The sequence below is a fragment of the Carcharhinus amblyrhynchos genome, chromosome 8 (assembly GCF_965287045.1).
Source record: "Carcharhinus amblyrhynchos chromosome 8, sCarAmb.v2.hapA, whole genome shotgun sequence".
In the NCBI taxonomy this organism is placed as follows: Eukaryota; Metazoa; Chordata; class Chondrichthyes; order Carcharhiniformes; family Carcharhinidae; genus Carcharhinus; species Carcharhinus amblyrhynchos.
This window is the reverse complement of record NC_137331.1, coordinates 14,502,046-14,515,263: the sequence shown is the minus strand read 5'-3', so window position 1 is coordinate 14,515,263 and position 13,218 is coordinate 14,502,046. Positions and strand designations below refer to the sequence as shown.

The 13,218-nt window shown below is 45.4% G+C and overlaps 1 protein-coding gene across 7 annotated transcripts in view; it reads right to left on the bottom strand.

Moving 5' to 3' along the window:
* The window catches only part of itprid1 (ITPR interacting domain containing 1), a 188,527-nt gene that overhangs the window by 87,430 nt on the left and 87,879 nt on the right, over window positions 1-13,218 (bottom strand). For all 7 annotated transcript variants that reach the window (XM_080193714.1, XM_080193715.1, XM_080193717.1 and 4 more), the window contains exons 7-8: window positions 8,055-8,141; window positions 456-658 (exon numbers count right to left, since the gene is read on the bottom strand). In XM_080193714.1, coding sequence (XP_080049840.1) covers window positions 456-658; window positions 8,055-8,141 — 290 coding nt within the window. The remainder of the gene's footprint in view (window positions 1-455; window positions 659-8,054; window positions 8,142-13,218) is intronic.

Genomic DNA, 13,218 nt, shown 5'->3' with positions numbered 1-13,218 from the left:
CCCTACCTCAGACCCATCGCTTATTCATTCATTTATCACCTGCAGACAAATATTCTTATAGAATAAAAATAGAAATGCTAAAAAAAACTCAGCAAGTCAGGCAAACTGAACATTAATTCTGTTTCTCTCTACAGCCTGACTTGCTGACTTTTTCCAATATTTACTGTTTTTATTTCATATTTCTGGCATATTTTGGTAATCACTTGAAAAGAACTGTTTTTGGAACTTTGGATGATAACTTAAGAGAACTTTTAAATTATAATAAAACAGTGACATAGAACAAATTATTTTGAAACTGGATTAGAATATAAACCTAAGTGTCAGTCACTGTTTCAAATGGTCAGGCTGTTTCAAAGATCCAACTGATGAATGTATATGACGAGTATCATCCAAAACCCAAAGGACATCCCACTTTTTAAACCAAGCCATGTCATGTTACAAAGAGACTTTCTTACTGCATAAATTGGGGCTCTCCATTTCCAACCGCAACTTCTGTGCATCTAGAAACACTCCTAAATTTATTCCAGTTGCAACAGATGAGCTATTGATGAAACGGGCAGGAATTTTAGTTGTGATGTCAGCTTCCTCTTTGCCAAAACCAAGTTCAAAGAGAAGATCCTCAGGGTCATCATGCCAAAGATTTAGCAATTCAACAACACTGAAAAGAAGAAGAAAATAGGATTTTATCTGCATCCAATTTATAGTCAGAGTACAAAGCATATTAAAAATACAGGTCGAGTTAGTCATCTATGATGTATGTTATATTGTTGATAATGATGTATACAATATATACACACACAGTGCAATAATTAAGTTACTGGATTAGTGATTGAGTTCTCTGACTTATCAATCCAGAGAACATGAATTTATATCCCAGAATGACAGTCGGTCAACTTGAATTCAGTTTAAAAAGTCTGCAGGGAAATTTTCCATCTGTTCACACCAGTGGGATTTTCCAGTCCCGCTGCAGTGTACGGAGATTTGGCTGAGTGTCAAATTCTCCGTCTTCACTTGCATCGACAGAGGGGTGTGAATGGCTGAAAAATCCTGGCCTATTATCCTTAATAAGTGACTGTGAAAGTTAGAAAAACTCAACTGGCTCGTTGATGCCTTTAGAGTTGGAAACTTGTCATACATACCAGCGATGCCCACGTTCCAAGAATAATAGTTTAAAAGTATGTGTTGGAATTACAAGATATCTTGTTGTTTCCTGGAAGGCACGCTTTATCAGAAGTGAAAATAAAAAGAAAGCCAGATCTACAACTTGAAAGCATTTGATGCCTATCTCAGTCTCAGGAATGATACTATTGTGGTTGAGAAGGTAAAGTTTAGTAAATGTACCTAGCAACCAGTTGAATGTGTTGGTTTGTTTACTGATGATTAATACTGACTGGCAGAAGAATGTGAGTATGGTAACTTAAAGGAAGAATTAATTTGTGATAGAATCATTGTTGGCGTCTTAGACTAGATCTATTGCAGCTAAGGGGTAACTTAACAAGGCAAATCAATTAGTTCAGCACTTCAAGATATTAGGAAAATTTATTTGCAAAGAAGCACAAACTCTGGAGTGTTCCAGAGTAAAATCAGAGCTGTCCAGAAACAGGGGAAATATGAAGAGGGCATGGTAACTGCCATAACCTAGTGTTCTCAGTGTGGAGATTGATCACCAAAACAGCAGAGTAGCATTTTTGTAAGCTGGGTCATTTTAAAGTAGTCTGCCAGAGCAAGAAGAAATGAAATACCATCAAAGGTTAGAAAAATCCAACGGTCGATTGGGCAGGGCAATACAGTAGGGTTGCGAGAGCCGAAAAATCGGATTCACGCCAGATTTCTTGCCCTCTGTGATCTTACCAGCACCAAATATCCAGTGAGATCAGCCACATGTCCAAAAAAAGGCATGGCATTGATTGTAATATTTAAATCCTATTTAAAGTAGAATTTAAATATTACAAGTGAGCCTAGGATGGAGTCGTCCAGGCTCACTTACCTTTGCGGCCTTGCTGGTCACCTATGGTCCCCTTCATTAGGATCACCTATGGTCCCCATCAATGTGAACCTGTCGTGATGGCCTCACAGGTAGGACTGGAGATCGGGGACACAGAGAGTGCCCTTTTGGCACTGCTGGCCTGGCACCCTGGCACTGTCTACCAGGTACCCTAGCACTGCCAGCCTGGCACAATGGCAGTGCCCAAGAGGGCATGGGGTCGACTGGGAGAGGACCTGAAGGAGCAGGGCCTAAGGCTGGGCCGGGATGCTGCGCAGTCTGCAACCAGTGCTCCCGCCCCCGGTTAATGCAGGGAGCGGTGGCAGGAAATCAACCACAGAGACCAGCTGGGGGAAGGTCCCTGACAGATCTCTCAGAACAAAGAAATCTGAGCATGTGGAATGGCGCCCTCTGCTGCAATCTGCCAGCTTTCAGTAAACTTAGGCCCTGTCCCCTCCCCCTGCAAGCGGGAAACTGATCTTGGCTTTTTTCCTCAAAATGAGATAAGATACAATTTTTAATTTGCCCCAAAAAAGCACAATTTTCTCCTGTTTTCAAGCTTGTTTGACACTTAGACTTATTTTGGTAAGATCACCCCCAATATGTTTAGAGGTGCCATTCTTGGATGAGATTAAAGGGTTGTCAAAAGTCGTTGTAATGCTGAACATTTAGTCAAAGGATGTAAAACATGTTTTAAACTTGACACTGGAGCTAGAGTTTTGGATCTATCCAATGCTGAACCATGGTTGGAGAGAAATGATCTTCTCCCATCAAGTGTACAGCTCCATTGACCTTGGGAGGCAACAACTTAAAAGTCGTGGGTCTGATAATTGCAACACTTCAATACAAAGAGAGAGAAATCACCCAAGTCTTCTGCGTAATCCAGAACCATGACCGTTCATTTGTAAGTAAAGAAGCTTGCACAGGTTTACAACTGATCTACAGCATGGAGGGTATTGGAAACGAAGAATAGCTTTATGATTTTGAACTAAATTTTCACAATTGTTCAAAGGGCTTGTGAAGCTGAAAACACAGCTAATTACATCATCTTACACCCTGAATCAAAACCAGTGAACAGAATTTTCCTGGCCCACCTGCCACAGAAATTGTAGCAGGTGGAGGGGCAGAATATACAAAGATCCATTGACCTCAGCGGGACTTTCCAGTTTTATGGGGAGCGTGGCCAGAAAATCCCGCCCAGTGTGTTTGTTTATACCAGGATAAGTTCAGAACTTAAAGTGGGAAATTGACGCAATGTTATGGCATGGAGTACTCTCTCCTGTAACAAGCCCTGTAAATTGATGTTCAGATTTGGTTCTAATCTATGTCGATCTCACACAGTTGAATAAAGCTGCTGAAGAGAAATTCATCCTCAACCTTTTAGAACACCTTTGGTGCAGAATGAGGCCATTCCATCCATCAAACCTGCACTGGCCACAATCCCACCCATGCCCTGTCCCCTTACCCCCATGTATTTATCCTGCTAATCCCCCTGACACTAAGGGGAAATTTAGCACAGCCAATCAACATAACATGCACATCTTTGGACTGTGGGAGGAAACTGAAACACCCGGAGGAAACCCACGCAGACACAGGAAGAACATGCAGACTCCACACAGACAGGGACTCAAGGCCAGATTTGAACCCGGGTCCCTGGCGCCGGGAGGCAGCAGTGCTAACCACTGTGCCACTAAGCTGGAAAAATTTCAATTTTCACTAAGCTGGACGTAACTAATGGATTTGGGAATCATCCTTAGATGGGGAATCCAAATCAATTACAACCTTTATCACACCATTTGGGAGATATTGCTTTAACAGATTACCTTTTGGTAGCATATCTACACTGAGAAGATTCCAACTATAGGCATCAACAACATTTTGAACCTAGAGTTAAGGGGGTTCAATCTTGAAAGTTTCTGAGGTGGAATGGTGCAGGCTATATTTTCAGTAAAATTCAATACAACGCCATTGCTCGTAACTTCACAACGGTAAGCAATGTTGGAGCGTACTAAAGAAACAAATTAAAGACATCTTTAGAAGGGGCATTTCTGTTTTTCCACTGGCACCATCCATCTCTCTGATCACCTTCCTAGGCTTGACTAGGCATTCAAAACATTGTCATCCTGTTTGACCATGAGCTCGCTTCTACACCTTAGATCCTTCCCATTATTGGCCAATATGCATCTATCTCAACCCCAATGGTTATCCATTCACTTATCAGTACTTGAATACACCTGAGCTCTTTCAGTTGCTTTAATTTTTTTTAACAAACTCCAACTGCGTATGTCCTGAGTTGCATTAAATTTGAGAACAAAGAACAAAGAACAATCCAGAATGGGAAACAGGCCCTTCGGCCCAACGAGCCCGCGCTGCCATTTTAAAGCATTTTCCTACACCTACCTTGCCCCGTGTGTATGCAAATGTACCCATTATCTTGAGGATGAGAAATCAAAGTGCGAAGGTGAGGAATTAAGGGGTGAAGGTGAGGAATCAAGGGGCGAGGGTCAGGTATTGGAGGCTGGGTGAGGGATCCGGGTGAGAAATCAGGGGTGAACGTGAGGAATACCAGGGTCAAGAATGTCACTGACCGGCTGCAGGACATTCTTTTGGGAGAGAGCGAACAATCAGAGGTTGTGATCCACATTGATAACCAATGAGTTAGGTAGGAAAGAGAATAGGGTCCTGCAATCAGAATTTAGGGAGCGAGGCAGACAATGGGGTAAGACCAGAGATGGGCCAGTTAGACTTGAACTGAAGTTTGACAGGAAATTTGAGCTAAACGATGGGTTACTTTCAAAAAAGAAATGGCCCAGACACAGTCAAGGTATATTCCCTTAATAGGGAAAGTTAGGGCAAACAAATCCAGAACTCCCTGGATAAAAAGTGGGATAGAATTAACAAAAGGAAGAAAAAAAAGTGTTTATGTTATCAGTTAAGAACCAAAGGTAACACAGAAAGTTCAGAGGAGAGATGAAAAAGCTCTGTCCTTAGAAGAAAATTGATGAGGAGGAAGTGTTGGCTGTCAGGACTGAAAGTTAGTAAGACACCGGGGACCAGGGATATTGAATATCCAAGGATATTTGAGAATGGAAATTGTGGAGGTCATAATCTTCCAGTCTTCTCTAGATTCAGGGGAGGTGCCAGAAGACTGTGTTAATTAATTTTTAAATGTTATCGCAAATGTTGTGCCCTTGTTCAAAAAAAGGCTGTAAGGATATTCCCAGCAATTACAAGCCATTTAGTTTAACATCAGTGGTAGACAAACTTTTAGAAGCAATTATTTGGGATGGAATTAGCAATCATGTGGAAAAATGTGTGTTGCCAGCATTGATTTCTAAAGGAGAAATAGTTTTTAACCGAAGTGCTGTAGTTCTTTGAGGAGGTAACAGAAAACTCGGTGAGGGTAATACTGTTGAGTACATGGACTTTCAGAAGGCATTCGATATAGTGTCACACAACAGATTGGTGAGAAATGGAACAAAAAGGACAGTAGCAACATGGATACAAAATTGGCTGAATAATAGGAAGCAGAGAGTAATGGTTAATGGATATTTTCAAATTGGAGGAAGGCACTAAGACATGATGCTCATTTGGAGACTGCTGTAGACACAATGGGCCACATAGTCTCTCTGTGTGCCATAACAATTCTGTGAGAGTGTGAAGTCCTTTGCTCTTCTTTGAAAGATTACCATGGCATGTTTTACATCTATTAAAGCAGGCAGATGGGGCATAGGTTTTGGCGTTTCCTCCAAAAGACAACACCATCCACAGTGCAAAGTCCCTCAGTGCTGCTTTGGAGTACGAATCTTGATTTTTGTCGTCAGGCCCTGGAATGGGATGTGAATCAGAAATCTTGTAATTCAGAGACAAGAGTGCTGCCAACTGAGCTATGGCTGACATTGAGCCAACACTGCCACTGGGGCACCACCAACATTGGTACACCAGCAACTCACTGACCTCTTAGCACCATCGGCATTGGGGCCCAGAAAGCGCACACAGCACATTTAAATATCAATGACATCAGTTGAATGTCTTAATGAGTTCCGGACGCTTTCATCCAGACTCACTTACCTGTACTACCTCACATGGCCTCTCTGGGGGTGGGGGAGTAGGGTGGATTGGAAGCCATTGAAGCCCCGGGAGGTGGGCAGAGCCTGACTGTGCCCAGTGGGAAGTGCAAACCTGGCAGTATCCACCAGGCACCATAACTATGCCAGGGGCAGTGCTAAGGGGAAGAGCCAGAATGTGGCAGAGCCAAAATGGGGCAGTGACAGAAGACGGAACCATGATGAGCAGGGGTGGGGAGTGGGGGGGGGTGTGTGGGAGTGGGGCGGTGGGGTGAAGAGAGAGAGAGAGACAAGCAGGGAGATTGGTAGAAGTGTAGGGAAGGTAGGGAACTTTACTGGCGTGGGGTGGGAGGGAACACTGCAGAGGGGCAATCGGCGATCGTGGAAGGAACAAACTCTGAAAGGGGTAGGAGATAGGCACAGAGAGGGTGAATGGCATTGTCCAATGGGGCAGGAGGGGTGGGATGGTGGGCAGTAGAAGATCTGGGCACCTGCGCAATAGTGCCCCTTAAGCTCAGCAGACGGCTTCCCTGGCGCACTGAAGCTCCACTCCCCCCCGCCTGGTATGAATTGCATCCTGGCACCTTTTTTTGTATTAAGTGCCATAAGAATGCATTTTGAACTTTTTTCTCACTCTTTGAAGGTAAAGTTTTACAAAACAAAATTCTGAGTTATATGTGGATGGTATGATTGGAAAATTTGTAGATGACACAAGAATTGACTGTGTAGTTGATAGTGAAGGGGGAAGAGCTGTCAACTCCCGAATGATATCAATGGTTCAGTTGAGTGGGCAGGGAAGTGGCAAATGAAATTCAATGCAAAAGTGAGAGGCAATGCATTTGGGGAGAGCAAACAATGCAACGGAATACTCAATAAATGGGAAAATATAGAGAGGGGCTGAGGAAGTGAGCTAACAGGAAGTACATATCCACAGCTGCTTTCAGGTGGCAGGACAGGCTCATAAGGTGAGACAAGAAAGAAAATTCAATGCTTTATTGGGCAAGTTATTGAATACAAAAGCAGGGATGTAATGATGGATCTGTATAAAATGACAGTGACATTTTGTGTATCGTTCCGGTCAGCACATTAGAGGAGGGACATAATTGTTCTGGAGAGAGTGCAGAGGAGATTAACAAGAACGTTACTATGGCTTGAAAATTGCAGTTACGAGGAGAGATTGGATAGGCTAGGGTTGTTTGCCATAGAACAGAGGAGGCTAAGGGGTGGTTTACCTGAACTGTGTAAAATGAGGAGGTAGATTTCACTCAGGGGGTTGTGGGTGAGTGGAATCGGCTGCCGTCGGTGGTGGTGGAGACAAATTCGATAGGGTCTTTTAAGAGACTTCTGGATGAGTACATGGGACTTAATAGGATTGAGGATTATAGGTAAGCCTAGTAGGGAGGGATATGATCGGCGCAACTTGTGGGCCGAAGGGCCTGTTTGTACTGTAGTGTTCTATGTTCTAGATAGGAAAGGATTGGTTCCCCTAGCTGTAGGGTCAGTTACCAGGGATATGGATTTAAGGTGATTGGTAGAAGAATTAAAGGAGACATGAAGAAAACCTTTTTCACCCAGAAGGTGGAGGGTAAGTTGGTAGCCTAAATTGGTAGTTGAGGCTGAAACACTTAATTAATTGAAAAAATACCTAGATCTGCACCTGAAGTGCTGTAACCTGCAAAATTATCGAACAGATGCTGGAAAGCGGGATTAAAATGAGCGGCTAGATTATTTTCTCTTTTTGCGCTTCTGCAAACATACTGGGCTGAATGACCTCGTTTTGCACCGTAACTTTTCCATGGTTTTATGGTTCAGCCCCTACCCACCGCACTCCAACCACCACTCCAACCCAGCAAAATCCCCTGATGGTGGCCGTCAGTTTGAATGCAAACTAGTGAATTATTTCACATGAGGATCAATCGTCCAGCTTCTCAAGTCCACACGTCAGATGTTCATGTATAGTGATGCTTACAATGGTTATGTTGTGAATTCTGACAATAACTCACCTCCTGGGTCCACTAGTCACTGAGGTTGCTGAAACCACGCTGTTCCATCTTGACAGTGTATGCCTTTCAGAGCAAGTGTGCAATGTCCTATTAATCAACATAAAGTGTAAGGTTTCTTTTACATAGAATCATGTAAAAAAGCCATTCCTTGCTGGGTTTCACTCCCCCAGATTTTTCATTTATAAATACATGTCCAATTCCTTTTTGAAAGTCATTCTTAAATCTGGTGTTTTCACTGCTGTTTCACAGATTCACTTCAATAATAACGACTCACAGAGTACAAAAAAGATCTCTTTTCCCACGTTGCTTTATTTTTTTTTACCAGTTATTTGAACTGTGCCCTTTGGTTTCTGACTGTCCTGCCAGTGGAAACAATTTAACCCTTTCCACTATAAGAAAACCCTTCATGTGAACTGTTGGAATGTAACCAATAATAAAATTGGATCTGCTGTAGTGTGATCAATGGTAACACACTGTAAGGGTCAGCTGACAGAGTAAACTATGTAACCAAAGACAAAATGATGTGGTGGTCAGCTGACCAGCTGACTCAGTATACGAAGCTGCAAGGGTTTGTGGGAGCTTGGAATGGCCCAGGGTGAGGCCTCAAGTACTGGAGTAATGAAGTTTCTTTACTAAATCTTTTTCTTTAATTTATTTTATTGCCTACAACTGAAGAGTTCATTCTGCTGGATCAATATGAACACCTCTATTAAATTTTCCTTTAGCCTTCTGTGCTTCGAGGAAAACAGTCCCAGGTTTCCCAGTCCCTTCACATAATTGTATTCCATCATTCCTGGTGCCATTCTAGTAAATTTGCTCTGCAATCTCTCTAAGGCCTTGACCTCCTTTCTAAAATGTATGCCCAGAATTGGATATGATACTCTAACTGTGATCTAACCAATGATTTCTGAAGGTATGTAATAAAATTCTTGCCTTCATATGCTATGAGGATAAATTGGGGTTGTACCACCCATTTTTTAGGCTTAGCACAAACTCCAATACGCAAAAATGGTTTCTCGCATACAGATGCCTGTATTTAACACTCTCTAAGAAGCAAGCCCATTATTGCAAAACATAGAACAGTTTCCAACAGTAGTTGTGATTCTGTGACTGGTCAAAATTTGCTAAATAATCCAAAATAATATGGAGACAACCAATTTATGATTGCCAGTTGGATTCACAGTATGGTACATTGTATACTGAAAGCTACACATATAAATACACAGGGTTCTGTTCTTTGCAGACAGAAAGAACACATATACACACACATACTAGCTGTTTTAGCTAAGCAAAATAAGCGATCATTTAACTGTCCATTCCACAGGGCAATGCCATAACTAATCTGAGTGTTATTATTGAAAACAAAAGCTTATGGTGTGGGGGTGTGGGGATTGGGGGGAGATAATATATTGTAATGGATAGAAGATTGGCAAGTTAATGGGGAATGAGTTGGCAGGATGCGATGAGGGGTGTGCCACAGGATCAGTGCTGGGTCCTCAACTCCTCAACTTTTTACAATTCATATAAATGACGTGAATGAAGGACTGAAGACATGGTTGCTAAATTTGCAGGTGTCTCTCCCCCCACAGGAATCATGCTCCACAGAACAGTTGGGGAGCACATGTCTCATTGGGACTGGGGATCAGCTGTTGTCCTGGGTGAAGAGCACTTGCTGCTTTGGTGTTATCCTGCTGGCTGTGCATCTCCTTCACATTTAGTGGGTCATTGTTTTGTAACTGGTCGGCGCAACATCGTGGGCCGAAGGGCCTGTTCTGCGCTGTAATGTTCTATGTTCTATGTTCACATATCTCTCGCTTCTTCCAGCACCATATTAGAGGGGACAGCTCTCAGACTCAGCACAATCCAACCTTCTTCCATTACTGGAATTATGTACATATCAGTGCACAAGCTGTAACAGTTAACAGATCAAAAGACTTATTTCACCAATCAAAAACTACAATTCATAGTGGCTCATGTGGGAATGGCAAAATGATCATGTTGGATTATAATGAGAGAAAGAATCAAGAGAGATAAGGAGTGGGAGGGAATGGGACAAAGGAGAGGGAGGGAGGGGGAGTGAGGAGGAGGGAGGGAGTGGGTGGCAGAGGAGAGGGAGGGAGTCGGGGGCAAAGGACAGCGAGGCAGAGGGAGGGAGGGGGAAGTGTGGCAGAGGGAGGGAGGGGCAGTGAGGAGGAGTGAGGCAAGGAGTTGGGGCAGAGGAGAGGGAGGTAGTTGGGGGTGAAGGAGAGGGAGGGAGGGAGTTGAGGGCAAAGGAGAGGGAGATAAGAGGAGGGAGGTGGAGGGAGGGAGGGAGAGCGAGGAGGAGGGAGGGGGAGCAAGGCGGAGGGAGAGTAAGGCAGAGGGAGGGAGGGGGAGTGAGGAGGAGGAGAGGGAGGAGGAGCGAGGAGGAAGAGAGGGAGGGGGAGCGAGGTGGAGAGAGGCAGAGCAAGGCGGAGGGAGAGCAAGGTGGAGGGAGGCGGGGGAGTGAGGTGGAAGAGAGCAAGGAGGAAGAGAGGGAGGAGGAGTGAAGCAGACGGAGGGAGGGGGAGCGAAGAGGAAGGGAGGGAGGGGGAGTGAGGCGGAGGGAGGGAGAGCCAGGTGGAGGGAGGGAGGGGAGCCAGATGGAGACAGGGACGGACAGTGAGGAGGGGGGGTGGTGGGGCAGAGGGGCAGTGGGGTGGAGTGGGAGACAAACAAAGGAGGAGCGGGGCAGAGGGGGAGCAGGGCAGAGGGGGAGCGGAGTGGATGGGCGGAGGGGGAGTGGGGTGGTGGGGCAGAGGGGGAGCGGGGCGGAGGGGCAAAGGGGGAGCAGGCGGAGGGACAGTGGGGCGAGGGGTGGAGGGTGAGCGGGGAGGAGGAGCAGAGGGGGAGTGGGGACGAGGGGTGGAGGGGGAGCAGGGTGGTAGAGGGCAGGGCAGAGGGGCGGAGGGGGAGCATGACGGAGGAGTGGAGGGAAAGTGGGGCGGAGGGGCGGAGGAGGAATGGGGCAGAGGCGGAGTGGGACGCATGGGCGGAGGGGGATAGGGGTGGAGGGGAGGCGGGTGGACGGGCAAAGGGGGGGCGGGGCGGAGGGGCAGAGGGAAGCAGAGCTGTGGGGCAGAGGGGGGAGCGGAGCGGGGTGGGGGGGAGGGAGGTAGGGCGGTCGTAGCTGAGGGAGGGAGGGAGGGCAGTCGCGGCTGAGGGACGGAGGGGGGGAGGGAGAGTGAAAGAGATGGAGGGAGGGAGAATGAAGGAGAGGAAGGGAGGGAGATTGAAGGAGACAGAGGAAGCAAGAGTGAGGCAGAGTGAGGGATGAGAATGAAGGAGTGGGAGGGAGGAAGTACAAAGGTGGAAGAGTGAAAGAGAAAAGGGGAGACAGATGAAAGAAAGGAAGATTTCAAAATGAGAAAGAGTGAAAGAAAGAGAGGAGTGTCGGGAAGAAGAGATGGAAGGAAGGGAGCGAAGAGGTATATCCATTGCATTATCATGTGACTCAGCAATGTCTCAAAGCATTTCACCGGAAGTTTAATTCCCAGATCCAGAAGTAGCATATTTTAAGGATTGAACAATAACATTATTATCCCAAGTTGCACACATTCACTTTGTCCAATTGACGAATTAACATATAGAAAGGCAGCTATAGCTGTTATCTCAGCAGCTGGAGTGATAATTTTGCCCACTGCAAGATCCTATCATGAGCAATGTGGTTAGTAAGCAGTTCATTTATTTACAATGGGGACGATCTTACCAGAGTTGGTAATGTGTCAGTTCTGGTGAATTAATGCTGCCAACTGTCCTGCTATAACTTCTGACCTATTATGGCCAGAAACATCACACCGTGCCTGCAGTGCCCTCCCTCTGATTTGCCTACACTTGCACAACTTAATCACAGCAATCGCTGGGGAGCTCCATATAAACGACTCCCAAGCATTTGTTCAACATCTATCGCAGGGGATGGCAGCCAGGAAACTTGCAGCCCATTTCTCAGAGGGAGCCCTGACCAGATTGCTGGATGGAGTACAACAGAGGCAGGATGCACTCCACCTCAGAGCCAAAAGACATCCTTCAGCAAGGTCACAAACCCATCTAGGATGCGGTGGCAGCTCTGGTGAGTGCAAGTTCACTGCAGAAAAAGATGGGGCAGCAGCGTTGCAGGAAGTCTGCAGGGAGTGTTCAGACGGCAGAGCAGAGCATAACTGTGAGTATAAAACTAGCTTACCTCGGGAATCTGCGGCCTAGTCTGCAGGGAGCAGTCAGAGGGCGGAATGGAGTATAATTGTGAGTATAAAACTAGCTAACTGGCGAAGGTGATTGGCGATTGCAGGTTATATTTGCATAAGAGCCGTCACTGTGACCAGAAGGTGGTTTGTGGAGGAGCTACTGTGAGGGGACAGTTGGAAGTAGCGTTTGGGGACAGTTGGAAGTATTGTTTCCTTCCCTTGCTCCTCCTCTAACCAAAAATGTGTCACCAGGGTTCAGGGTAAACACATTCCTCTTAGAATGAAGGGCGAGGCTGGCAGAACTTGGGAACCCTGGATGACTCAGGATATTGAAGCCCTGGTCAAGAAGAAGAAAGAGGCACATGATGTGCATAGGCAGCTGGGGTCAAGTGAATCTCTTGAAGAGTATACGGGGTGTAGGAGTAGAATTAAGAGAGAAATCAGAAGGGCAAAAAGAGGACATGAAATTGTTTTGGCAGATAAGGCAAAGGAGAATCCAAAGGGCTTCTACAAATATATAAAGGGCAAAAGAATAACAAGGGAGAGGATAGGGCCTCTTAAGGATTAACAAGGTCATCTATATGTGGATTCACAAGAGATGGGTGAGATCCTAAATGAATATTTCTCATCAGTATTTACTGTTGAGAAAAGCATGAATGTTAGGGAATTTGGGGAAATAAATAGTGATGTCTTGAGCAGTGTACATATTATAGAGGAGATGATGCTGGAAGTCTTAAGGCACATCAAGGTTGATAAATCTGCAGGACCCGATGAGGTATCTCCCTGAACGTTGTGGGAGGCCAGGGAGGAAATTGCGGGTCCCCTAACCAAGATATTGAATCATCGATAATCACAGGTGAGGCGCCTAAAGATTGGAGAGTGGCAAATGTTATGTCTTTGTTTAAAAAGGGCTGCAGGGAAAAGCCTGGGAACGACGACCAGTGAGCCTCACATCTGTGGTGGGT